Here is a 27,598-nt window from a genome sequence, read left to right as displayed (position 1 = left end):
CTTTTTTTTGTCTGATTATCACAGTCCTGTACACCTTTTTTCTCCCCCTGCTTACAGTTGCAGGACTCCAGGTTTTGAGGAGTTTTTTTGCATGTTCTCATAAGAGAAGCACACAGTAACCAACAACACAACTATGCATTATCAGCTGCTGCAATGCATACAAGCATGCAGTGAATAAAAGGAAGAGGGGGAATAAAAGGGTATATGGTACCTATTTTCTTAGTTTTCTTACTACATCAGGAGTGATTTTATGCATTTCTATATGCACCCAGCTGATGCTAGAAATCAGTGCACTCAGCTCCTCCTGTATATCCAAGTTTCACTGCCTCAAAGCATGTATTACTGTATACGTGTAGAAGTCACATTAGGGTATGTAACCACTGCTATAGACTTCCAAGAAGTCTTGTATAATCCCCAAAATATTTACCTGGCTTGGTTTGGAGTCCTGCAAGTGCTCACAGACTCTTTCCACAGGAGTCTCTGTGATCAACCTGATACTCCTGTACTATGTTTTCATAGGAATTCATTTTAAAAGAGAAACCCACTAGATGGAAAAAAAAAAATGAAAGAAATCCACACACCACAACATTTCCTGTATAATAAATAAGGCAGGCAATAGCCTTCTTGAGAAGTGTTTGGAAAGCAGGAATGCTGCAGTGGATGATGAAGGAGACTCATAAATAAGGCTCTAACATCCCATTCTCCGTTGGTGCAGCAGCACTGCAGTACCAGCATACACAGACTTTTCTTCCCCCAGTTTTCTCAATTGTGTCAATCTGCAAGATGATGCAGCTCTAACAAGATTGCAAAATTGACCTGGATTAAAAGCAACACTAGAACAACCATTCCTTTTAACTTGGACTGAGTCTGCCAAACACTCACAACACCTAAGCCAGCACAGCTAAGATGGTCGCATGAGAAAACACAAACAGCAATAAGGAAGTTGTCATGACTCACAGAAGAAATGCTTGTCTAACTTATGATATCTATCATCTGAACTGTAGAGCTTTGCATTACAGTTCTTGCCATTTTGCCACCACAAAATGGAACTCCAATCAAATACTCCTGTATTACTGGGTGTAAGTACAGCAACACAAGATGGATTGAATGGAAGAGGCAAACAGGAAGAAGACAGCAACAAAGAGTAACACAGTAATGCAGTTTAATAAACTGCTCTAGTGACATGTCAGCTGAACACACTTCAGCCCCCTCCTCCTACGAAATTCAAATTAGGGAACTGACTGGAATACACCATCTTTCAACTCTGCACCCATATGTCCTACCTGTGAAAAAGGAAACTGCAGGGCGTAAGAAAGTTAGTTAATTTCTCTGGTCTTTTTCTATGATGCAGGATTAGGATAGCCAAGACATGCCCCTAGACTTCAATTATCAATCACATCTTCTGAAAATAGAAAGCTAATGTACTTGTATACTGCTGAAGATGCAATGGCAGCATTTGCAAAACCAGGACACAAAGGGCACTTGAGACCAAAAGAAATTCCATCTCAGCAACACCCACCTACTTGTGTGCCACACCTGAGGCTGTGAACAAGGCAGAGCATGCCCTGCATCCTCTCCAACCCCAAAGCCTGGAAATCCCTCTTTGTGAACATGCACGTAGACAACATTTCCAAACTCAGTCACAGCAAGATAAACAGGGAAGATAAACAACCTTTCTTCCTCTGGCAAATACATGACTATCTATACACGTTCAGTAGCAGACTACTGTTTGCACAATCATTCATAAAAGCGCCCCCCTCCCCCCCCCCCCCATTTTTTTGAAGCATGAAGCATGTCTTTAGCATATCATCACAGAAAAAAAGGGGTAAAAGGGAGCATGCCAGTTCTTTGAAATCCAAGAAAGCATTCCCAAGAGCTGAAAACCTGCCCTTGAATCCATTGCAGAGTACAGACTCAGAGGACACAGCTCTTTGAAGGACTAAATCCTTTCAGAATAAGCCAAGGTCCAGCGGCAGAGGTTCTCCCCAAAGCCTAGCCTATGTAGAGCCACACCAGTGTCTTGGTTGAAGGTATTTCTAGCCAAAGAGCAAGGAAATAGTACCTCTAGCCTCTCTAAGTCTCTTCAATCAGTGAAGTTCTCTGGAGTTCAACAATGAGTTTTTTATTGAAAAGGGTTTCCCCTTATGATCAAGGATTTGTCTATGAAGTACACAGCTAAAACACAGTCTCTACTCTTCAGCAGTCTTTGGTTTGCTTGGTTTTAAAGGGAAAAGGGCTTTTCCTCACTTCTTTGACTGTCAAGCACATACTCTCAATTGACAAAGGCAAACAAATTGTTAGAAATAGAAGATGTTAGAAATCACAGACCAGGAAAGAAAATTCTACTCTTACTTTCCCTTGGTATTAGCACACTCCTCTGCTTTACCAGTAGAAAAACCTTTATTTGGCTCTTATGAAGACTTCAGACGAAGTCTGACTTTCTTTGAATACTGGAAAGGTTCCTCGGCGATCATCCCAGAAGCTGTGCTAACCAAGGAGTAGTCCTGAAAAACCCTTTTTTTCCCCTTTTAATTGCAGAGCTGTCTCAAAGACATTCACCTCTGAATATTCTTACAGAGCTTATTGGAAATAAGCCCAGAGGCCAAACCCAGCACCAGCCTCCTCAGTCTGTAATTCAGAAGAAATGGAAGCTCTATTGCAGACCATCTCCTCCACAAAAGGAAGGGGGCGGTGTGTGGGGTGGCAAAATTAAGGCATAAAACCCTTAAAGGCTATTTTAATCTGAAATTATTCAGCTTGGTCGAGCAGCAGTCATTCCAAAGGAATGTAGGCTTGTGCTCCAACAAGGGTTTACTGTTTCTAAAATAAATGTCAGGACATGGCAATACATCAGTGCTAGACCTTTACTCAGTACCTGCACATTTAACAATCATTGTCCCAGTTCAACAAAATTAAAGAACCACATTTGTTCAAAAGAAGGAAGTTGAAGGGAAACTCATCTCCTCCTTCTTTTACAGGAAAGGAAACCTATAGAAAAATTTCATTAGTTGGTTTTTGGGGGGAAAATCCAATTAAATGTACATATAAGAAAGTGTAGGCAAGTCTCAAGAAACTGCTACTTGCCTGTTCTTTTCATCCTGCTTCCATAAGAAATATGTCACATTGATGCTTCAAACAACGATAACACAAACTGGTCTCAGTACTGAATTTCTTACAGGGAGTGTAAGTTTTGGATCCTTAAAGCTTATAACCACAGGTATTTCTGAGCTGGAGAAACCAGAGATGTAATCTCTGCTTTTGTTTCTCAAGTTTCTGCATACTTCTTTTGAAAGATAGTTTGACTTCAAATACTGTATAAAGAACCTTGGACCCTGGTCGGCAGTAGAGGCTTGCAAGGTTAAAAGCACACTGAGGCACAGCTTTTCATCCCTTGTACAAAAAAAGACTAACTACTAAATGAATCAATCACATCAAATGCATCAACACTACACTTCAGCCAGGGTGTAAGGATGTTTCAAGTGGCACAGAAAAAACCCTCTTTCCTGTGTAAAACAAGAATACGTACTGTATAGATTCAATACAGATTCTATGATTCTGCAGTTCTATTGATGATAGGAATTCCTGTTGCTGCACCTCTACCCAAGTCATCCCCTAACACAGACAGAAGCTTTCTAACTTAACAAGAGAGATCACCAATGGATTTCACAAAGTCTCTGGTCACTGTCAGAACACCCCTAGGTCTTTTCACACATAGCCATGCTAGAATAAACAGTATGAAAGGAAAAGAGAATATTCAGAATCTTTAGTCTGCCTGTTTTGTGGGGTTTGTTTGTTTTTCACTTTGGTTTCTCTTGCACCAAAGGAAATTAATAGCGGGAAGAAGGAGACAACAGGTTTCCTTAACTCTGACAACTCTCTTCCTTCAGCAGACAGGAATCATGTCTTTGTAGTGGAATCCGATGCAGCATGCAGAGAATACAAATGCTGGAAGGAATGAGCAGATGGGAACCTGCTTCCACTAACAACCTCTCAGAAGAAAACAACCCCACACACCACCTACCACCATGAAAATTCTGCTCTCAAAAGAGAATTAAAACTCAACTAAAAGTTTTAAAAACATTTCTCATGTTCAACTGAGCTTCATTTCAGTTTCCATAGTGCAAGACCTAAAAAAAAGTCCCAGACCACAGAGAATGCCTGTTTCAGAATAAGCACTGATTTTTCAGCATACATAACATTTCCACATACCTCTAAGACTAAAGTTATTTTAAAAGTTATTCTTAAAATAATCCCAACCTTCTTTTATTGTTTCAGCATAGACTGAGACACAACACTGTACAAACACAAGCAGCAAGCGAATACCAGGAGGGAGGTGAACAAAGGGGCTTACTAGGAGAGAAAGGACTCTTCCCTCAGTTTCCCAACAATACTTTTAAATATGTAATTATATGCATCTCACATTTAAATAAACATTACTATTATTACCATTTTTCAAAGCATTAGAAGTGCAATCTAATGTCACCTTCATACCTGCCATGAAGGCTTCTGGGGAGTACAAAGTGGTAGAAGTCAACTGCTGTGCATAGTAGCAATATCTACCTTGATAAGCATTGCTCTCAAAGCTGTTTCTGAAGTTGCAGTATACTGGCAAAGATTCTTTAATGTAAACTGCAGAATGTCTCTGTGTGTTTGTTTTCACACTTCTGCCCTTCATTTTTTAAGCGCAAAGTTAAGACAAGCTAAAAATGAGGCAGGAATTCTAAGCCCAGACTTACTCGGACATCAGTAGCATCGCCATGCCGGATGATGCTGGCCCACGTTGTTGGCTCACTGCTGTTTTCAAAGTAGTGGAAAACCTTTAAGACTCGTTCCATGGTCCCTGGGGAACGCTCCATCCCAGTACTAAGGTGTGTCTTTGCACTTGAACTTGGTGTATGATTCAAGTTTGGATCAAGGTAAGCTGCTGCCATGGTTTTGCTAGATGCTAGGTATCTGTCATATTCTAGGAAAATAAAACAAAAATACATTAATTGCAATTACACCTCAATCTTTCACCAATTCATACACAGCATTTACTGGAAATCCATAAAGACTCATTTTTAAAGAGCATTTAGTTGCCTTTTTTTTTTCTTGGACTCCCCCCTAAAAAAAGTTACACAGCCACCAACACAACTGACATGAGGAATATCAGAGAAACCGCAAGCCCCTTGGAGCAAGAGATCTGAATCCGAATACCACAATCATATGTTTAGTAAGAACTCTTCCTTCAGTTTCTCAGGAAGTTCACCTGGGCCCCTGCAGGACCAAACAGTGCCCATGCCTGAATTCTGCCCAGTCTGGTCTTACAAAAAGCCTCTAAAGATCAGCATAAGAAAATACTGAGAGCCCAGTCACCAAACTAAGAAGCTGCATACCAACACCAGGCTCTCCTGCTTAAGGCTAAGACACTGTCACATCACTCTCCATGTTTTTTTGGAAACCAGTGGAACTCAAAACCATCCACAGCTAAATTCATTAGCCACTGCAGAACCATTAAGAACACTACTGCACCTCTACTCATCAGCTATTAAACAACTGAGTTTTATCATCAAATAGACATGCTTCCAAATTATTTGAAAGTCTGATGGCAAAAGGCATGGACCATGGTATGACTCTGCATCTCAAAGGAAAACAGAAAAAAACCTGCCTCTTGGCTATTGCTGCAAATTAGTCAGCCACAGGCAGATGGTGTCTGAGGAATCAATGCAGTAAAGAGAAAAAGAGCAAACAATACCTCCTCCCTCGCCTGACAGTCTCAAGCATCATTCCAGTCTGCTGGCTGGAAAGAGCAAAAAAACTGCAAGGCTTTGCTCCAGGCCTTGGACAAGTGCACCAAGCTTGCTGTACCTCCTCCTCACAGCAAGTTGCCAGTGGGGAGGCAGTTTTGGAAATGTGATGTTAAAAATAAAATAAACTTGTTCTTGCTGGCAGAGTACTCTGAACGCCTTTCTACTAGTAAAGCTGGCCTGCAGAAGCGGCTGGAGGAGAGCGAAGCTGCTTCACTATTGCTACTGAGCGCCTCAGCCTTGGTTTATTTTACTGCAAGACAGAAGAGAAACCCATGCCTCCAGCTCAGTTCCTGTAACGCCTCAGCAGACCTTCAGCCACCAGCCTACCACCCACCACAGTGCTCTGCTGACCTCCCCAAGAACTGGTTCAGGAAGGTGGGGGGAGGAGATGATTAGGTTTTCAGGGCTGGTGGTTTCACACCACAGCTGCCTGAAGTTCCTGAAGACATCAGACAAGCACAGAGGAAGAGAAGCAAAAGCAGCTGGTGGGGCAGGGGCAAGAGGTGAGACAGTCTCTCCTCCTCCAGCAACTAGCCATCAGACCAGTTCACAAGTAATGTCAAACCATACCATGAGCTCAGCTAACAGGAATCCAGCACCAGCAGTATCAATGCTTGAAATCTTCAGACTGTAGAGAACATTGGCTGGAAGCTAAAAGATGGCTTGAAGTCTAACACAATGATCTTAAAACTAGTTAATTCATACCCACGAGATAAAGAGGAAACAGTCTATCTGAACAGCATGTCTTTACCTCTTGAATAAGGGATTTGAATTGCATTCATGCAAAAGAACTGTAAGAACTTAAAACTGGCTGTAGTGGGTCAGACAAAAAGCCTCTAATGTCCTGCCCTCAGGCAGGGAAGTTGGTAAAAGCAGACCAAGGAGACACTTCAACCAAACATTCCTCCAGTTCCTGACTCTTGAGGAATTTCCCCCACCTAAGCAAGTGCTAGCTTAGTTTCATATCCCTGTTGCCTCAGCCTGGAAACTGAAGAAACCATTGTAGCTTTTGTACCTAGATTATTGTTCACTTTTCTGGTAATCAATACAAACGCATTAAGCCAAACTTGCGGCTCTGTTAAAACCTTCCCTCCCATTTACCCTACACCAAGAGATCCAAGAATGCCACTTATCACTCAGCAACACCACTCTTACTTATCCCACACCTGAGCTGTTTTCATATAAACCTTGACTTAAAAGCTGAAGCAGGTACAGAAATCTCTCGTGGCAGACTAATGGCAAGACAACAAGACCATACAGGCTCCTAACTGCAGAGCTCCTCTCCTGCAAGGTTAAAATAGCCTTTGTAAAACTCCAAAGGTCTGCAGTTTGGGGAGTTTCATCAGAACAAATTTGTGCAGACAAAGGCCTTCAACAGGGCAACTGTCAAAAAACGAAATAGCAGTTTTCAGGCTCAAACACGGGGCACAACTTCTGCACATGATGTTCTGCCTCTTTCAGATCAACCCAACCCCTATCTCAGAGTCACTAGTAAAAATGTCACGTTTATTTCAAGCTTATGTGCGTAAGCAGAAGGAAAACTTGCTACAAAACAAAGTGAGATAAGTTGGTGTTTTCTTTTAAAGGAGAACTTAAAGAAATCCTGCTTTAATATTAAGTTGCTGTATTCCATCTCCACAATATACACATTCATCAGGCTTTATCTACTAGAGAAAGAACAGGGAGAGAAGCTACAGTAAAACACTGATATGAGCATTCAGAGTATGTTTGACCACAGACTCCTAACACGGACAATCTACATCCTTTGGGAGCAGCAGACAGAAAAGTGATGAAACTCAGTTTTCTACACACAGACATGATCTTAGATGGCATAATTTCAACAGACAAGCAAACTACTGAAGCTGGGTTTTCCCATATTCAACGAGAAAAAAATGGAATCAGAGTGATTGTGCTGGCTACAAGGTACTGTCAGCTTTCACAAGGTTTTATGAAGACAGGTTCTTAAAGACCTGTCCTGCACAAAACTAGAAAGCAGTTTTCCTTTAGAATTAGATCACTGGGTTCCTTACAACAGAACAATAATTTTGCTAGCTCAAGGTACAGAAAAACATACCATCTCTCTTATTATGGATCTATTACCATTCCCAACAAAACCAGCCCTTGGGTTTGAGTTTGTAATGTGACTAAGTCTTTGCCCCAGGCCAAAACTTTGTAAAACAGCTACTCATGCAAAGGTAGTTCAACAAGCTGTTTGATTGTTTTGCAATGCAAAGAAAGATAAGATGATGAACCTCGGATGTTTATTTGGGCTCTTCTAAATTCAGACCAGACTGGTTTGTAATCCTGCAGATCTCAGTTTAAAAGAGCAGCTTTAGACCTCTTGGTACTGAAGAGACAAGCGGTGTGCTATTACAAAGCAGAAACATGCTATGATCAACTAAAAGAAGGGAGATCTAGATTAGATGTAATTAAGGAGTTCTGTGTGATGAGGGTGGTGAGATACTGGAACAACAGGTTGCATCTATGGATGCCCCACCACTGAAAACATTCAATGTGTAACCTGAGGAACCTGACTTAGTGAATTGTGTCGCTGACTGTGGCAGCAGGGTTGGACTGGAGCAACCCACACATTGTATGACTCGACATTGTGCATGGAGACCCAGTTCTGCTGGAGTTTATTGGATATTGTAGTGGAAAAAGAGCCTGGGAAAGCCCAGACCAACGGTCTAAAACTGAAGTGTGATCAGACTTTTTTGCACGTGAACTTGGGTGCCAGCTAGCCCTTTCAGCTTCCAAGAGTAAGGAACATTGCTCTCCCAATGCTCCCACTCAAGAAAAAAAGTTCCTTATTTCTCTATATTGTGAAGACTTATTCCAGGCTTGGGGGAGGGTTGAAGTAAGCCAGTCCTGGTCTGCTGGTATTTAGCGAGTCTGTTAAGATGCTGCAGCTGTTACCAGATTGATTCACTGGGGCAACACACCTGAGGTTTAGGAGTGTGTATGGGAGACAGTTAAATGAGATTAGATGAAAAGCTTTTCAGAAACACTAAAAACTCAACACCCAAACAAAGCCAACAACGTTACATTTCACAGCTTCTCAAATCAATTCTAAGAAAGCACTATTTACCTTTGTTCTGGTACATTCGGCTTTTATACAATTCAGTTTTGAATCCCTACCATTTATTTAGATAGCAGTTACATTAGGAAAATATAGTAAAAGTTGGCTTATTTAAAAAACAAGAACACCCAAACAACAAACCCCACACAATGATGAGATCACTAACTGAATCCTTCTAGGAGTCACTACATATTCCATGTATCTACTAACATCAGTCAGTATTATGACTTTTGAGTAGCACAGTCATGTTTCACTACAAACTCCTCATACTTAGAGACTCAAACATTTCAACTAATGACACAGTAAAAAAGTAATTAAAAAATTGAATTCACTAGAAATTTGTTAATAAATGGATAGAGAAGTTAAAGTAGTCTCATGAGGGATATTGTTTCAATGTCAACGTTACTCAGCATTAGTAGTTTGATAATGCATTACAAATAAGTTTAAAAGAAAAAAAAAAAAAAAGATCAACAAAACCATTCCTCATACTGGTGTTGGCAGAAGGCTAATCACAGTGCAACAAGTTCATGTTACAAAGAACCAAGCTGTTCTGTACAAAGAACCGCACCTTGAGTACTGTGGCCAGTTCTGGGCCCCTCAGTTTAAGAAAGACATCGAAACACTTGAACGTGTCCAGAGAAGGGCAACAAGGCTGGGGAGAGGCCTTGAGCACAAGCCCTATGAGGAGAGGCTGAGGGAGCTGGGGTTGTTTAGCCTGGAGAAGAGGAGGCTCAGGGGTGACCTCATTGCCTTCTGCAACTACCTGAAGGGTGGTTGTAGCCAGGAGGGGGTTGGTCTCTTCTCCCAGGCAACCAGGACCAGAACAAGGGGACACAGTCTCAAGCTGCGCCAGGGGAAGTTTAGGCTCGAGGTGAGGAGAAAGTTCTTCACTGAGAGAGTCATTAGTCATTGGAATGGGCTGCCTGGGGAGGTGGTGGAGTCACCATCCCTGGAGGTGTTCAAGAGGAGACTGGATGTGGCACTTGGTGCCATGGTCTAGTCATGAGGTCTGTGGTTACAGGTTGGACTCGATGATCCTCAAGGTCTCTTCCGCTTGGCAATACTGTGATACTGTAATTGTTCACACTGTGACTTCAAGTTGTCCTTTGTAGATATAATAAATTTTCATAGTGTTACTCAACTTCCATATTCTCATCCTCATCTCAGGCTCCAAGGTATCAACTGAAGCTAAAACTCCTTCCAGGTAACAACTCTACAAAATACCTTGATACATCTCAATTCAAAACTATGAAAATCTCTAAGAATCTATACAATCTGTTTAAAAAATTAAGAATCTGTGGTCAACAATCAAAAAATCAGAGTTCATTTCCTTTCTCTGATCCTGGTGCAACAATTTGTCAAGGCTTAAAAATATTCTGAATTATTAAACTTATTAAAAGAAATAAAAGCATTTTAGGTTACTTGCATCCTTGATCTATGATGGTTCTTTACCAGACTGACTGGAACGCAGCTTTGTGGAGAAGGACTTGGAGGTCTTGGTTGAGATGCCAAACAAGCCAGCAATGCACCCTTGCAAAGAAGTTTATCAGCTTCCTGGGCTATTAGGCAGAGCATTGTAGCAGGCTCAAGAGAATTGATCCCTCCTTTTGTTTAGCACTGGTGAGGGACATCAGGAGCCCAGTGCTGTGCTCCCCAATCCAAGAGACATGAACATAATAAGGAAAGTCCAGTGAAGGATCATAAAGAGTGAGGGATCTGAGCATCTGACCTACATGAGAGGCTAAGAGAGTAGGGATGGTTCAGCTTAGAGAAGACTCAGAAGGATCTTACCAATACATATAAATACCAGTGAAGATACAGCCAGATTGTTTCCAGTGATGCCATGAAGCAATAGGCATAAACTGAAACAGAAACTTTTTAAATGAAGGAAACTTGTACGGCACGGGTGAGTGAACACTGCATCACCTTGCCCAGAGACACTAAGGAGTCTCCAGCCATGGAGATAATCAAATTACAAATGGACACAACCCTGACCAAACTGCTGTAGCTGACCCTGCTCTGAGCAGGAGTGTTGCACCAAACCATCTTCACAGGTCCCTTCCAACCTCAGCAACTCCATGATTTTGTGATTAAGACTAAATTAAGAATTTATTTCACACTCTAAATTCCTTAGAATTATACAAAACACATCTCACAAGAGACATGAAGCATCTCATGAATTTCAAGCTCAATCCATTTTCACAGCTTGTATTAAATCCTGCTGTCGCTCTCCTTGCGAATATTAACTTGACTATCTCAACCTCACAGAAAGTAAGGATGTTAAGCACAACTTTAACTATGTTCCCCATGACAAAGCTGGTATTTTCAGGAGCCTCTGTTAAGAGTCAGCACATTGCTGACTTCTGGTATGCCATCTCTTGATAGACGTGTATTTATTAAAAGACCTGGTCTCGATTCTTGCTGTGGGACATGAAGTGCATGACTTGCAAAAAGCCTCAGTAGCATCTAAAAGACACATTTCCTTCTAAGACAACAAAGTGTCTGACTCCTTGTTGATATGCCTGGAGTGCCTGGTTACAGCAATAGCCCCACTCCCAGAACATGAGACAGAATGGAACACTGAAAAAGTGAAGTGGTCAAGACAGCACCCCCAGAACAAACGCAAGCCACAGGAAAGAAGCTCACTTAGCATGTTTGCTGCAGTAAGGTTCTTTGCATTTGCCTGGTGTTAGCATCTTGTTACACATTTCAAGATGAAACTTTGAGGAAGCCACTACAATTGTGATTTCAAGTTAGAGACAAACAGAGGTGGGAAAGGGTATTTTTTTCTATTCTCGCTTTTGCCTTCAGAAATAGTAACTACAGCTCATTTTTTAACTCACATTGGCAAGTCCCTGCTTGCTTCCTAGTGAGCTTATTTTTCTCATTCCTCTTTCTTACTGCTCATAATGAAATTCAAAGGAAAAGGGGAAAAAAAAGCAGTAATCCTTTGTTCCATCTTAGACATCTTTTAGCTATATTTACTTTTTGGGGGCATACTTGCTGACTATATCTAAGTGCATTTATTCGTCTTGCTGCCACTTCTCTGAGCCCCTCTTGGTCACTGCTCTCTCCCCCGTCCTGCTCAAGGCACACATATTTTTAACCATTTTATTTGCAGTCAAAAGCATTTATCAAGGCCTCCAGGTCAAAGTATAAAGCAGCCTAGCTAGGCACATTAAAACAACTTAAAATTCGAGTTTTTAGTACCTCTTTTAGTTTAAATGGACACAGCAGTTATTTATACCTATGTAAAATGGAAGAACAGCTTGGTACTGGAAATTCTTCTGAATATTTGTCTTTTTTCCTCCCTGAAGAATACTGCCTGGTTACTACTTCTATGTCTCAGTACAGTTCAAAGCAGAACTGTAAAGTTTTTGTTTCTTTGCAGAGTTAAGTGTTTTAGAAACACACTATGAAAACTGCCATTAAAAAGGTAATACTGACCAATGCCAAAATAAGTTTACCAACAAAAGTTGCCAGCATCAGAGAAATTTTAATTGTATCAAATCAATTGAAAAGGGACATATTCCATGTATAGCTGCAACTGAAGCAGGCTGTCTTAAGGACTGCTCAGTCACTTTTGCCAAGTGTTGCAGAAGCAGCAGCCTCTTAGTTGGGTAGCACCACACCATAAGATGCACAGAAAGTGCTGGCTGAGCTATTTGTACTATCAAGCAACAACTCAAATTTACCAAGATGTCAGTCTATCCCACGACATTCAAATCATCCTTCTCATTAAGAATCCCACAGGATTAAGTCCTGACATACCTTAAACACTCAGTTTAACCCCAATCTTATTGTAGTATTGCATAATCTGTGCTATCAGCAATCCCCTTTGGAGATTGCACCAATTTCTATTTTTAATATAAAAAAAAGTTTAATAGTGATGAAACATCAAATGTATTGGGAATACAAAAAAAGAAACCCCGTGTCTGCATGTGCTTTAATTAGAACAGGGTATCCAGCTAGATACTTGCCTAATTTCTCAACAGCACTCTGAACTTTCACTGTGGTCCCTTGCCACTACTGAAAGCCAAGTAAACACTCTAACCGCCCATTGCATTTTTCTGTTGCTGATCTTTTAGTTTCTCTGGTAAGCTGTAGAGAGTTAGAGTGGCTCACTTTTAAAAGAAAAGGCAGCACAATAATGAGCAAGTAAGAACTCTATTTTTAAAATAAAAGTTAAAATAAAAATCTGTTTTGAAGTCGCATTGTTGGTTAGCAGCAGCTCTTCCTATGAACATCGAGGAAACTGAAGGAATCTGTACAAGTTCAAGTAGTCTTTTCTCCACTACATACTGAAATGCTGCTCTACTGAGGCCCTCCATAGTACAAGCTCTTCTTCTGAACATCTTTAAAAGTCAAGAGAAGCAGTACAAATGTACTGTCTTCCTAGAACAGTAAAAATTAACTAGAATTAGCAGTAACACAAGTATGGTTCTCAGAAATAAACTAGAAGTGCATGGAAATAGAGGCAGATAAGGTTAGTTGAGCAAGGTATTCTGGCTATGCACCATCAGAGCTTTACACATTTGAGTTTGGCTACAATTTGGTTTTAAAACTGCCTTTCCTTGTCTTATATGCTGAGTTATATCATCCCAGCCCTAGATTTCAAAACATTTATACAGGCTTTTGATTTTTAATCTTCATTAATGAAGTTTTAACCAGAAGCACACAAGACAAAAGTCACTTAAATGCATTAACAACAGCCTATTACAACATTCAGTGACTTGTAAACAGTTTTACTTAAGCCTATTTTGGTTCAAGTGTTTTCCAAAGCCAGTAACTACAGCCTCTGGTGTACAAACAAAAATTAAGAATAAAGTCATTCACCTGATTGAAGTTCAGTGTATGCTGACCATACTAATTCTCCTAATCACAATATTTGAGATTATGCTTGTGTATCTTCATGCATGGAGAAAAAAAACAGTGATTTTCACAGGTGCAGTTGAAACTGTACTGTATTTCTCCTTCCATCTTCACATAAGGTCTCAAATACAGAGTAGTTGTGATACTGCTGGATCCCCTTAGGAATCAAAGCTATTGGCTCCTCAAGACTCTCTGCTGTGTTTGAGGACCTAAGCACCAGTCATTCTTTAGCTACGCATTCATTCCTCTCCAAGTCTCTACTCACTGCACCCAAATACAGAAGGGTAAGCAGAATTAGCTTAATTAGTCAAAGATGAGAAGCAAAGCCTTCTAAATGTGGCATTTGATTTAACAGTCAAGTCAGAGGCATAATGCCTGGTAAGAAACCAGATGGTGGCCTCCAGGATTCATGCACTAACATGATCAGGAAACAGGCAGAAGTTCAAGCCTCTACTGCAATGACTAATAAACCTCAGTACTCTGGTCAAGTCGAGCTATAAGAGGACAGAGATACACTGTATGGTCCATTTCAAGATTTTTATTTTTAAACCCCAAAATCTGATGGAGCCTTGAAAAGACAGTTTAAAACACTTCCTCTGCTCAAAACAGTACACCAAGTGTCCTCTCCAGACTTCTGGAGACAATACCAATGATTCTGTAACAATTTGTTAGAGAAGAGTATTTACAGACTCTTTACCAGTGCTTTCATTCTAGGTGGCCTCTCAGATGCAGGGCTGAAGCTAAACTCAGGACCTCTGCCCTTTCACTCACTACTTCAATGCAGCTCAAATCCTCCCTTGGATATAGTCTCTGTCCCCACAGCCTCCCCACAAAACTAAGGACTCCTGTACTGTGTGCTCCAGATCTACTAGGAAGTTCATTCACTGTTATTTTTAATAGCTATGAAATTTATGCTACATACTCTTGTGGGATTTTCCAGTGAATGCTCCATTAAGTCTTTGACTAAAACCATCACCACTGAAAAAGCTCTGAAGACTGGTACTATCCAAGACATAACCCTTGGCTTTCATATAACCCTTGGTTATATGAAAAATACCAAAGGTATTTTTCAGTCTACTACCACAGGGCTACTGAGCTTCCCTTGGGCCAAAAGAAAGTTAATGTACTACAGGTCCTGAGGTTCAACATTTGCATGGTACTGAAAAATAAAGAAATGATAATTTTAGGGAAAAGCTGTCATTAACTTGAGTAGGATATAAAATGGGTTTAGAGTAGGGCTTTCCTCAACATGCAGAAATGGGGACAGAAGACAGACAACTGTTTACAACACAACTCAATTTAGCAAAACCATAGGGTGTTTTTTTTTCCTATAACCACCTCCAATGAGCATGTTGGATCAGCCATAGTTTCAGCTTTGCATAAAATAAACCATATAATCAATGTAACCTCAGAAAGGTTAAAACTGAAGCCCAAAACTAACAGCTGCAATCAGAGAATTCTATTTCCACCTGAGTCACTATTGCCTTTTATTTATTTGTTTTTATTTATTTATTTATTTGTTTTTTATTATAAGAATAGTCCTAAACTAGGTATTCATCAGTTGAAATACACTTTAAGGCTTCTTTCAATGTCCTCTGGAAGTAAGACACAGTACTTCAAAGCATGAAAAATTAATTGAAACCTAAAGAACTGGGTTCAATGCCCTACAGCAAGACAAGTTCCCTTACAGTTAGACTGCATCATTTCCATCTCTTCAAATTGTGAGAGAAATCATGCAGAGCATCTTGCAAATACTTGACCAGAGTAAGCCTGGCCATGTCCTCTTCACTCTGTCCTCCCACAACAGGGGTTATTCTGGATTAAAGCCACAACATGCTTCGTCTCAACAAGTGGGCAAGCCTGTTCCATTGAAGCAACTATTTTGGTTGTCTCATCCAGTCTGCCTCCTATCACCTGAACAAATCCAGGTATTTATTAGTTACTGACATTTAGCTAATTCCAAACAACTTGAAGTGAGGCCAAAAAGAGCAGATAATTAAATGGCTGCATATTGGGGGGGATCAGTTATGAAATTCAGTCTTTGCACATTCTGCCCATAAACAAGGTAATGAGCACAAACAATGACAGATCTACCTGCACTCAGGTCCAAAATCATTGGTGTCTGCTGTACCTCATCATGAAAAGGCATCAAAGGACACAAGGGATCACTGGTGAAACAACTTCATGGTCAGCAAACTCAGGCAAACCTGCAGAAATCAGGTAAGCCAGCTTCCCTAACTCCACATAAATTATTTAATCCTTTTATATATATATTTGATCATAAATATGAAGCTGTTTCTTTATAGGGCATTTTTATACTATTCAATTATTGCTCTGGAAATAACAAATCAATTCCCCACCACATCACTGTCATGAAAGATGTCATTGGTGTACAACAATCTGACCATTTGCAGAAACAGCATGTGGTAATAAATTAAGCTGATGTTGCACAAACAGGACACCTTCATAAGCCAACAACGCACAGAGCTATCAATCCGGCCTTCCTTCAATCTCTATTAGAACAGACACAAGTATTATGTGAGGGAGCTACTTAAACATATGCAAATTTTTGAAGCCTGAATATACAGTCTCTTACAAGAGGATCTGTTAATTAAAAAAAAACTTTGCACATGACCTCCAGGAAGTAGTTTTAGGTATTTGCCATCTGTGCTCTTAATGCGCTTGAACACATTTCCAAATAAGCACTTTACGGTAGCTAGAGAAAAAACAGCCCAAAAAGTCTCCTTCAGCAAGAAGCACATGTGCTGTAATATATATCAACATGCATGCATTTCCACACAAAACCAGAATACTGAAAACACACTCTCCACACTATTTTTCTGTATTTCACAGGTCAGAGGCACTTACTGTCAACTCAAACCCCTATGCAGACTGACACAAAAGGAAATCTGACAAAGGGATAAAACATTAAGTATTCCAAACTAAGGATACAGTATTTCATTGCATTTTAGCCTTGAAACTTGGAAGCTCTGTCAGTATTTAAAGGCAAGGGGTGGGTGTCTAGTATCAGTATCACACAATCTCTTACCAGCAGAGAACTACGGATTACATTTATTCCATTTTAGCTACAAGGCGCAACAAAGCAGAAAAGTCAACAGAATTTCCAACATATCTTGAGTACTGTCCAGAGAAGTGCAGCTAAAATGATTAAGGAGCAAAGCAGCAGCCATGTAAGCGGAACCTAAAAAAAACTCCAGCAAAGAACTTGATCAATATTTGCAGAATCCATTATAACAGATAAACTGAACCCTAAACTAATCTCCTGATCAGTTTCAATCAGAAGAAACAGGGCAACAGCCTGTGGAGGTAGACAGTGGCAGCAAATTCAGAAAGTATGGATAACAGGCACATGAACGGATATTAAAACACTCTGAAAATCTCTAATGCAGTGGAAGAAACACAAGGGTGGGCTGCAGACAACAGTCATGCTCACATGGTCTCCTGAAAGAGTCAGAAGCAGGAGGTGCTGTCAAAGCAAGTGCACCACCAGTTTGATACAGTTTTACATTAAGAATGTCCATAAAAGCTTAATCTTTTGCTTTTACAGTCGACACTGAAATATGCCCCTGGGTGCTTCCAGGAAGATCAGATGAAAACACAGACGTGCTCAGCTTTGTAAGCCTCATGCCTTATGTTTTTATATATTACACTTATCAAGTCAGTAGTTGCCAGTGCAGGATGATGATTTCCAGGCTTGGAAAACACTGATATCAAGTCAGAAAGCAAATGAAAAGTCAACATTTTGATAATTTTCTTGAATAGAACACATGAGAAAATGAAAGAATACTAGAAAGAAAGTGTATCGATGAATGCAGCAGGAAAGCCTACGCTGCGTACTCTGATCCCTTTAAGGGCTCATGCAAAGTCATAAAGGTTGTCTAATGCAGTATTTTCAATGTTTGTAAAAAGAAAAGTCAGCTGTTTTCCTGCACACAGTTCAAGGTTCCCTGTATCATGTATGTTCAAATATCACTACAGGAATGTAAGTTTTGTTTCTCAGGTCTGCCTCTCTAAGACACTAGACAACTAATGTATGATTTTTGTCTTAATCTATTTTTACAGAGGCTTGAGGTAACGGTTCAAAGACAAATAAGTCGTCACCACAGACTGAACCAGCTTCATCTGATCAATTCACCCTTGCTGCTGCCAAAGCTGTGGAGCTTGCTTCCCCTCTTCTCTCTGCCAAGCATTTCCTCATCACTCCTCCTGACGATACAGCCCTTATTTCCCTTCTGTGTCCTCCTGCTGCTTCTTAAACAGGTTTTTTAGCTGCATTTGCTTAAGACAGAAGACATGAACCCAGGCTTCTTTTCCCCTGGGTGTTGGGGGGGTTTAGTTTGGTTGATTGTTCCCGGTCATCTTTTGGAGGAGAGCTCCATTTAAATGAAGTGGCTCCAAGAGTTCTAAAAACCTCTGGAGCTAGCACAAAGTAAACAGCAAAAGCACGTGGCTGATAGTAGGAAGGAGGATGCTTCTCAGTTTTTGGCAGCTGCAAGGGGCTGTATGTCAACTCACTGCTCCTGGATACACCTTGGGAGAAGGAAATAAACACATCAACAGGAGGTTGCAACTACATTTCTTTGCACTCAAATTTAAAATTCAAGTGTCATTGTAAATGTCAGCCTTATTTTTTCCCTTCCTCCTTTAAAGACATTTATCAGTGACTAGATGGTACCCAGAGAACTTTGACCAACTGAACAGGCAGACCTGAAAGTGACAAAGATTCTTTAACTCTAATGTATTGAAACCACACACAAGTGTCAGAAGGAACAAATATAAAAAAAGAGCAAGGGAGGAGCTGTTGAGAACAAGCAATACCTTCAAGGCCTAACATGTTCAGCAACAGGTTCAAAAACTGAAGTCCAGTTTCCTGGCTGAAATGACATTCATTGTCCACCACCAGTGTGTCACCTGATTCACCGCAAAGGATCCTGATAATCTACAAAGCTGTGCACACTTCCTTTAGGTTACTGATAGACTACAGTATCTATTCTTTACCCCACACACTACACAGGAAAAAGAATGGAAACTGTAGAAAAATTCTTACCTATCAATTATGAAAAATAAAGTTCTCACAATAGTTTTGTTGAGCTATCAAGTTTTGTTTCTAACAGATGTAAAAACATTGTGTATCTCGGACTAAATGTAAGATATCAGACATATGGTAATCACTTTTAACTAATTTAACCTTATTCTCAGATTTCCTAAATGTGGAGCAACACATATTGATCTTGCACCTTTTTCCCAGTTTGAAGTGTTTATAAACTGGACAATTATGGCTGCTTTAGTATTCAGTGTTTGTCTGACATACATCTAGCTTCTAAAACCAAGTAAAAAATGCGTTTGATGGTATGTTTTGCAGCACGCACCTTGATGGTGTTATAAAATTCATGGAAAGTGTACTTGTGAAATCCTGAACATGTTCACAGAAATGTATCACAGCTTCACTTGTCTAGCAACTTTTACTAAAGGTGAGGCTTCTGGCTGGTTTCTAATGACAGTACATGAGCTGAAGGCCTTAGAGGCAAAGGAAGAACGAAGTCTGATTACCTATCTTACTCAAAACCATTAGTTTCCCTTAGGAGCAGAGTGTTTACTAGCAGATAGACAGTAGTTCTGGTACTAGGACATGTTCTATCATTTGATAAATTCTTACCGATGAAATTCTTAATTGCAATAACATGGGTAGGGGGTAGAAGTTAATGACATTCCTGGGAACAGGACAGACAAGTAAGGCTTGTTTGCAGCCCATACAAGCCAGACGGTGATGAGTACCTGTAATTTGCACCAAAATCAACAAAGCCTCTGATAGTTAACTATCATGGCACGATCTACAGATCTTCACCCAGGGACCAGTATTTGAAGAGCTGGTAGAAGCGCTGTATTACCGGTTAGAAATAAGCTTTTGGCCAGAGACCATTTAAACACAATAAACCAAGCAACTACAATGAATGGTGAAGGAAAAAGGTTAATTTATAATTTGCCTGGCAATGTGAATGGCAGCAGGAGCACACCTAACCTCTAATTACTTCCCAGTATTTTGTAAATGTCAAAGGATGTTTTTTAAAGATGTTCAGCATTTGTCTGAAACATGATTCCATTACATTTTAATCAGCTGCAGAATATTTCACTCAGCAAGAAGTGAGTTTCACAGATGACAGGCATTCAAAGAGAAAAGCTCACTTAAAATGCAGCTATATTCTTCTGTCAAAGACAACACTACTCAAAGGAATGATGGACACCAAAGAGAGGTGATTAGAGAGGCAAAAAGCCAAAAACAGCTTGATAGGCTTCAAGAACATTTTTGTTCCACCTGGACAATGAAGAGGTGTCCTCTGGGACACGGTGTACATGCAGCTCTGCTGCTGGGGTCTGGCAGATGTCACTAGTCAAGGTTTCCATCTGCACAAATGTGAAATTTGAGACATTTAAGAGTTAATAAGATTTGCTCTGAAGAAATAAGCTGCAGATTATTTTCACACTCCAGAAGGAAATGAGTTTTCCCACTTTGAGTGAAGAGAATACTTCGCTGATATAACCAGGAGCACAGAGCAGCATACTTGATGAGACACTGGTTTACCCTTTCAAGTAAAGAAAAGATCAACCCCCTAAACAGACACCCCCCAATGCACCATCTTCCACTTAGTGTAAGGCTGTGTATTTATAACGTTTTAAGAGCAGCAAACTCTGATTCATTAACATGTAACACTAATTTCTCATTTAAGATGTCAGACTGAAAACAACCCTGCCCTTCCTCTGAAAAACACATTTCTCACAGCAAGAACTTGAGCTGCACAGGTTCCTTTAGCACTGTACTTCATAGGAAAGAGGAGATACACACAAAAAGGGTGTTGCTGTCAGGAAAATCAGCCCTTCAGGAACAGATGTTGGCATGTTTCTTCACTGCAAGTGCAGCCTGATCCCACTGACTCACAGATTTTGACTTCTTCCCATACCATGCTCTTGCTGAAGGTCAAAGATGCATTGCTATCAAGATTTCTTTGAGTTGGCCATAGTCACTGAAATGTGGAAGACTCCCCTCACTCTCAGTCCATGCTCTGTATTATTTTTTAAACTTGACAACTGAAAATTCTTCATTTCAAGAAACCAGAAGAAATTCAAAGGTTTCAGAGAGGAAAACAACAAAACTCCATAAAAGCCTTGATACGGTTCCTATTTAATTCACACATACAATCTGCTAGATTATGTGTTACCTCTTATCCACTTTCCTTTACACATTCAGTCATTTTGACAATATTTAAAAAGGAGAAGAATTTAATTTTTTAAAAAATTATTTCACTGCTATGTCAGCCTTCAATTATTTAATTTTCTGCCACCTGTAAAATACTTCATATATTAAAAAAAGAACACACAAACCTGAAATTAGAGTTGGTGCTTTTATAAATTAAATGATAAAGGGAGGAGAATGACCAAATAGTTTCTTTGTTTTCCAGGGGTACAATAGAAGAAAAAGAACACATCTCTGTGCAGTATATATTCCATCTTGAACATACAGATTTACCTTGATGCTTTGTTTTATGAGGCATTTAGTGAAGGAATAAATGGGTAAAGTACTTAAATTCTCTTGGATAGGGTTTGTCAATTCTTCCAGGAAAGGCTCCTGCTTTGTTTTAATGCAACAAAATTCAGATTAAAGGAGAGATAACAAATTATGTTAGAAATAAACTTAAGAACATGTTGTTTTGACAGAAAGCTCTGAACTTATAAATCGTGTTATTCTAACATTTATTTAATCTACTCTTACATGCTAAACAAAACAGGTCAGAGCGATAAAACAAACATCTCTGTGACTTGAAAGGAGTGAGAAGGAAGGGAAAAGAACACAAAGAAGTAGTAATTAAAGCCAAAAATAACAGTTCATGTATAAATTCAGTGCCAAATTACACCATACCACCAATGTCAAAGAAAATATGCTATAATTAACAGATCAACAAGACTGACCCTTCTTCAGTATAAACCTTAATTTCACAAAGCAATGACCACACCTTTGGATTTCCAGGGGAACAGCAGGTTTGAATCACGTGTATTTATGGTCAGGCAATAAGCACATACATGCATCACAATAAGAAAGGAGGAAATGTTCCACACCTGAAAATACTAGGGCTTACAAACCTGTAAAAACCTGCACAGTCACAATGGACACATTTTATGAGCAACTCTGCTGCTGACTGTCCTTGCAAGGACAGACAGGTAATAGCTTACATCCTATCTACTGCCAGCTCTGAGAAATATTTTTCCCATTGGAGGAAAGGAACAAGAGAGTTGTCATATTCCATGAGAACTGGAAAAAACTTCATGAACTGAGTGTAAATTGGATATAAAGAGTAAGAAAAGTCTAATAAAAAGAATAAAAAATATTTCCTCACAAAAAACATTTATGGTAGTAAAATACAAAGAGTTACAGATTAACTCCTGTTTCATGATTATTCCAGGGTTGAAGCATCATATGTACCACAGATAGAGAAACACTAACATTCACAGTAACAGTCGCATTCCCTGTCCAAGTAGTACCATTCATACTAGCAAAAGGTAACAAATGGCTCCTGTTCCCTCAAACGCAGTGTTATTCAGAAGAACTGAAGTTTACTCAGCTTCTTGTTTATGCTCCTATCACTGAGCAGGAAAATGTTGATCAATTTAGGCATCACTGACTGATTCTTTAAATAAAAGCATGAAAATAAATCCTTCTCGTTTATCAACAGCCTGTACAGACCCACAAACACACACTACAGGCAAGCACAACTGGCAGACACGTAAAAACCACTTTCATCTGAGTCAAGATACAACAACAGAAATGCAGTTCAAAAAAAATCTTGGAGTGAAAAAAATAATCAAGTCACAGATAGCAAAATACAAAAGTAGTATTAAATTGAAAGAGTAAAACATGTCACGTATATGCACTATACTCACAGAAATATTAAATTAGCATGATGCTCTCCCTCCTCCTTTTCTTCTCTCCTAGAAAATTTTGCTAGAAAAGGCCCAAGTAACACTGCTCAGAAGAGGGAACAGCACCACTGATCAATTGATGCATAGTCTGGTTCATTGCTTCCCAGAAGACATAAGGTGCTGGGCAGTTTAGTCACATCTCTGGCTAAACCAAGTAATTTGCTCTACTCTTCCTGCAGTATGACATGGGAATAATGAACACGACCTTTCTGTGTATCCAGGTGTGTACAGGTTGTGCTTGTTTCTGGTATCAGGTAATTCTCATTACCAGCTCTTTCCCACTCACTGTGACAGACACAGCTGCCTTGCAGACAGACTGGAACAGAAACTGCATTAACCACTTTGACTTTTAGGAAGTCAGCAGTTTTGGAGCAGAAACTCCAGAATTTAATTTTGTATGAACAGTAAGAACTTTGAAAACTTTGAGTTCAGAAAACTCAAGGAGGGAGGGTTTAATCACAGAAACTATTAAACAGACACCACCACAACAAGTGGTACTGCACCTACAGTAATGCCTTATGTCTCATCACCAAGGTACACCACACTTAAACTGCACAAACATCACATATAGAGCCTTCAAAAGTAGCAAGATGTGACAGATGAGAGCCGTACTCCCAAAGAATTATTACTGCACCTTCAGAGTGACAAAAGATATTTAAATTATGTTTAGATGTGCAAACTCAGTGCTTTAAGCATCACACCCAACATTTCTGGCCAGTGCAGGCCACACTGTTTCAGTAGAACTGGATAGCTGCATCCAAAACCTGTAATAAATCTCTTCAGCATCACATCAATCCTATGTAACTCCCAAAATTACTCTGGAACAAAGAACAAGCAACAGACCTATTCCTATCCACTCACTCATTATGCTTCAAATCCATTTAATTTACATTTTATACTTTATAGAATAGTATATCTATATAAAAAGTAAAAGCAGTGTTTTCAAAAGAATTTAGTTGCAGAAGTGTGAAGCTGCAAATTCCTCATTTCAAGGATAGAATAGGAGCAGTGCAATGACATCTTCCTACCACTCCACAAGAAAACACCCAACATTAAGTCCTCCTGATACAACTACAGTAAAAAACCAACCAACCACTTAACATTAGAAAGCACAGATTTAGAAATGCCCAGAGGAAAAAAGCCTACCTTCTGCCACAACCTACAGCTAGTTGTTGGAACATTAACAAATCGAGCTGACAGGCACCACTGCCTGCCCATTGCACCTCTGTGCCAGAGGACACTGTGCTGCACAGCTCAACAGGTTAGGATGTAAATTATCCATTTATTCACTATTTGCATGATAAAAGCAGGATACCACTACACTGCACTACAAATAGGGATGGCTGAAGGAGGACTCACTGCCACCTGAGCAGTACCTTTACCCTCTGATAAAGGGTTAGAACATACCTGCTGCATACATAGGGTTCCCTTTTAATAGGTACAGCTATAGACAACCATGAATCAGGGACCTTTTAATGTAGCCCTTTAATTCTGACAGTATGATTCAACACTGCTACAATCAAACACCTGAATGAACAAAATGCTGCTGTTCAAGTCAGCTGGCAATGCAGGTTGTCATATGGGAATCAGATGTTAGGACCACACTGAAAAGGCTGCCCTACTCTGAAGTATCTTTGTTGCAATTCTTCAGTTTATCTTGACCAACCATCATGTCACAGACTAGACAAAACCCCCTTTCAGTTGAACACACTAGGATTTCAGGAATACAATTCCCACTAGATCTCCTCATAACAGTGAGGATGGCAGATCATTGCTGAGTTACAGCTGTAACAGCAGAATGCCTATAGAAGCAGCTTAAATGTTACTGCTCCTTGTCTTCAGACATCAGCTGAGAAGCTTCAGGGATACCTCCAGTTCCTTCCCATCCTCTTCCATAATGTAGAGGATGCAGATCACCCTCACTAAGGCTGAGAAGCAAAAGTTTCACACTGTTTTCTATGTGTTTAAAATTACTGTTTCTGTACCTCTTCCAGTTCTGAAAGGCAGCTGCCACATCCCCGAGGGCACATTCAGCTAACATAAGAACCACCATTAAACACTGGGTGCAGAAGGTAAGATTATTCAATTTCCTCTGACAAAAGACGACTTTATGTTCACCTCAAACTGAAAGCAAAGTTTAGCTTTCAGCTTCAAAATGCCATACTTGGGTTTATTATGCTTGTCATCTGTTGATATGACACCCTCTGCAGCTCTTCATTGAAGTGTTTTCAGCGCTGTAAGCAGTTCTACCAAGTAATGGCAGAACTGAAGGTCACATGCTGATTTTCTTCCTGTACTTAAGATAAGAAGACTGAGACCATGGAAAAATCTGTTTTACCTTGAAACTTCCTCAATAAAGCAAAGGACAATACTTAATTTTCAGAGTCTAATTAAAAAAAGACAAAGAAAACAGAGAGAGAGAAACCAAAGCCCTAGTTCTGAGTTTTATGGATCTGAAAACACTGGCAGGGAAAACATTATTTCGGAAAGCAGTGACAGTGCTTGGGAGGAGTAATAAGCACTCTCTTCTGGCACAGAAAGAAACCTTTGTTATCAAATGGAAAAGAAGAATTGTTTGTTTATAGATTTATTTTTTTCAGTAAAATGACTCAGCAGGATTGAAGTCTACCCAGAAATATTTTTTTGCTAAACTACATTCAATATCAGAAGAGGGAAAAAATCCACCCCCCTTCCTGCGTATCAGTACATAAAGTATCACAGAAGTGCTGAGCAACTACCAGTTAACTCCATAACCTCAATCACTGTCCTTTGCAGCCTGTCAGGAAAAAAATGGCAATGTTAATTTGCAGCATGGATTCGAGAGTGGGTATTGCAGTAACCTCATTAATTTTGCAAGACAATGAAATCTTCATGAACGGTACAATATTTTTGTTACTGCTACAATCCAGTACATTTGTGATGTGCTGTACATAAGCCTATTTTAACATAACATTTACAAAGACATTTTCCCTTCTGCCTTTTGTTTGCTGTGCTAGTTTATAAAAGTCAGGAGGAGCCTGTACAGGCTTGTCTACTGCAATGTGTCAGTGTGTATTAATTTCAGATCTCTCAATTTTTAACAAATCCTTGTCAGGTCATGAATTTCAGAATATTCATGATGGGTTGTTTAAACTAATAATTAGTGAAAATTCTATACGCTTTAATAACATGTTGGGTTTTTTCCTGTAAGATAAATTAAATGCAATAGTTGTAAATTAAGGGGCAACACTTCAGCGAGTGAAAGGACTGACAGAAGCTGATTTATTTCTAACAAATCTAACACCAAAGCTCATTTCACTACAGTAGCCTCCACAAAAAAAGCTGTGCAGGAAGGTGAATTGTGCCTGATGACTTGTGTTCACTAAAAACACAAAATGAGGGAAGAGATCATCTTCAGCATTTAAGGATGCCAATCTCAAAATACTGCAACTGTTGTCATGTTGACTGGCTAAGAAAAGAAGATGCTGAGCCTGTCTGCATAGCCTCCCCCCCCCCCAACATATATCATATATGCAAAAAACATACACACAATGTGACTTGTGATAAAAAGATGTCAAATATAATCTGAATAAGGAAGCTATTAAGGCCACAAACACCTGTTTAACTTCTCAGCAAAAATGCACTGTTTCACTCAATGCACCATTTTCTAAAATGCTGAATTCCAGACTTTGCTCTTCAGTCTCTCTCTAATTTATCTTTGAAAGGCTATTTAAAACATTTCATTTCCCTTGCTTAAGTTTTAGTTATTCCCAGGCAGCTCAGAATTTAATTCCAGCACTGGCTTGCTGGTTCATTAGTAGGTGCTACAATTGATAAGATCATACATCTCCATTACATGGGGAACACCAACTGCTTCCCAAGTGCTTAAAACAATCACTTTTCTTTCTTGCAAAAGTATCTTGAGCTCTATCTTCTATTCCAGTAGTCTTTGAATATGAAACAAATCACCCTAATGGAAATGCATCAGTACTCTCATAGCTGCATACTCCCTCTGCATTTTGAAGAATACCAGCACTACCACACACTGTACTGTCCCAAATCCCCCTGTTTTTCCAGACTATTTTCCACTTTTATATATACACAGGTATTTCAGTAATTGTTTTTAAACTGCTTTGGAAAATTAGCAGTTTAATGAGATTAACATTTTTTTTTCTACAAAGATTTAAGAACTCAAACAACAAATTAAAATCCCAACAAACGACACCCAAAATGCCCCAAACACCAAGCACATATGAATTGAAACAAGAGGTGCCTTAACAGTTTGCATATCTCACACCTTAAGAAGCCAACAAATTAATGAATTTTAACCAATGTTTAAGCCTATTTATAGTTTGGAAGGAAATGGCTGAGGTAGACGATGTGTTAAGTCAACAGACTGTCAAGTGACAGTCTTGACCTCTCCAAATTATTATACCCTCAGAAACCAAGGGGAAAGAAAGCTCATCATGTATTTCAGAATTGCCTCTACATATCTCCAAAAGTCCCAAAGTGAGTGCTTCCCTCCAGTTACCTCTACTGAAATTCACAACTAAGATGCAACAGAACACTCACAATTAAACAAAAAAGGCCTTTTTTTGTTTCCTAATACACAACCACTTCTACACTTCTATGCTATATATATGGTGTCTATCAAAAAACAGGAAGAAATCTTGTTTTGAAATCAAGTCACCTGCCTGCAGTCATAGAACCAGCAACCTTCCTTAATTTCTACAGCCACGTCCCTTCGAGTGATTCCTCATGGCTTGGAAAAAAATCTAAGGGTCTGTTGGAGTGAAAACCATCACAGACGTGAGACCAAGGAAAAAAGCATTGAACTTCTCTGATGTATGCAACTATCTCACTTATACTCAGCAGATGACCAACAGGT

At 39.6% G+C, this 27,598-nt stretch overlaps 1 protein-coding gene across 10 annotated transcripts in view; it reads right to left on the bottom strand.

Annotated features, from left to right (window-relative positions):
• The window catches only part of PTK2 (protein tyrosine kinase 2), a 197,642-nt gene that overhangs the window by 111,905 nt on the left and 58,139 nt on the right, over positions 1-27,598 (bottom strand). For all 10 annotated transcript variants that reach the window (XM_068155459.1, XM_068155461.1, XM_068155460.1 and 7 more), the window contains one exon: positions 4,737-4,963. In XM_068155459.1, coding sequence (XP_068011560.1) covers positions 4,737-4,931 — 195 coding nt within the window. In that variant the 5' untranslated portion in view covers positions 4,932-4,963. Of the gene's footprint in view, positions 1-4,736; positions 4,964-27,598 lie in introns of those variants that run through there.

The sequence above is a fragment of the Melanerpes formicivorus genome, unplaced genomic scaffold, assembly GCF_026170545.1.
Source record: "Melanerpes formicivorus ecotype bairdi unplaced genomic scaffold, bMelFor1.0.p_v2 SCAF_32, whole genome shotgun sequence".
Lineage (NCBI taxonomy): Eukaryota > Metazoa > Chordata > Aves > Piciformes > Picidae > Melanerpes > Melanerpes formicivorus.
Note: the sequence above shows the minus strand (reverse complement) of the source record. Positions and strands in the feature narration are given on the sequence as shown.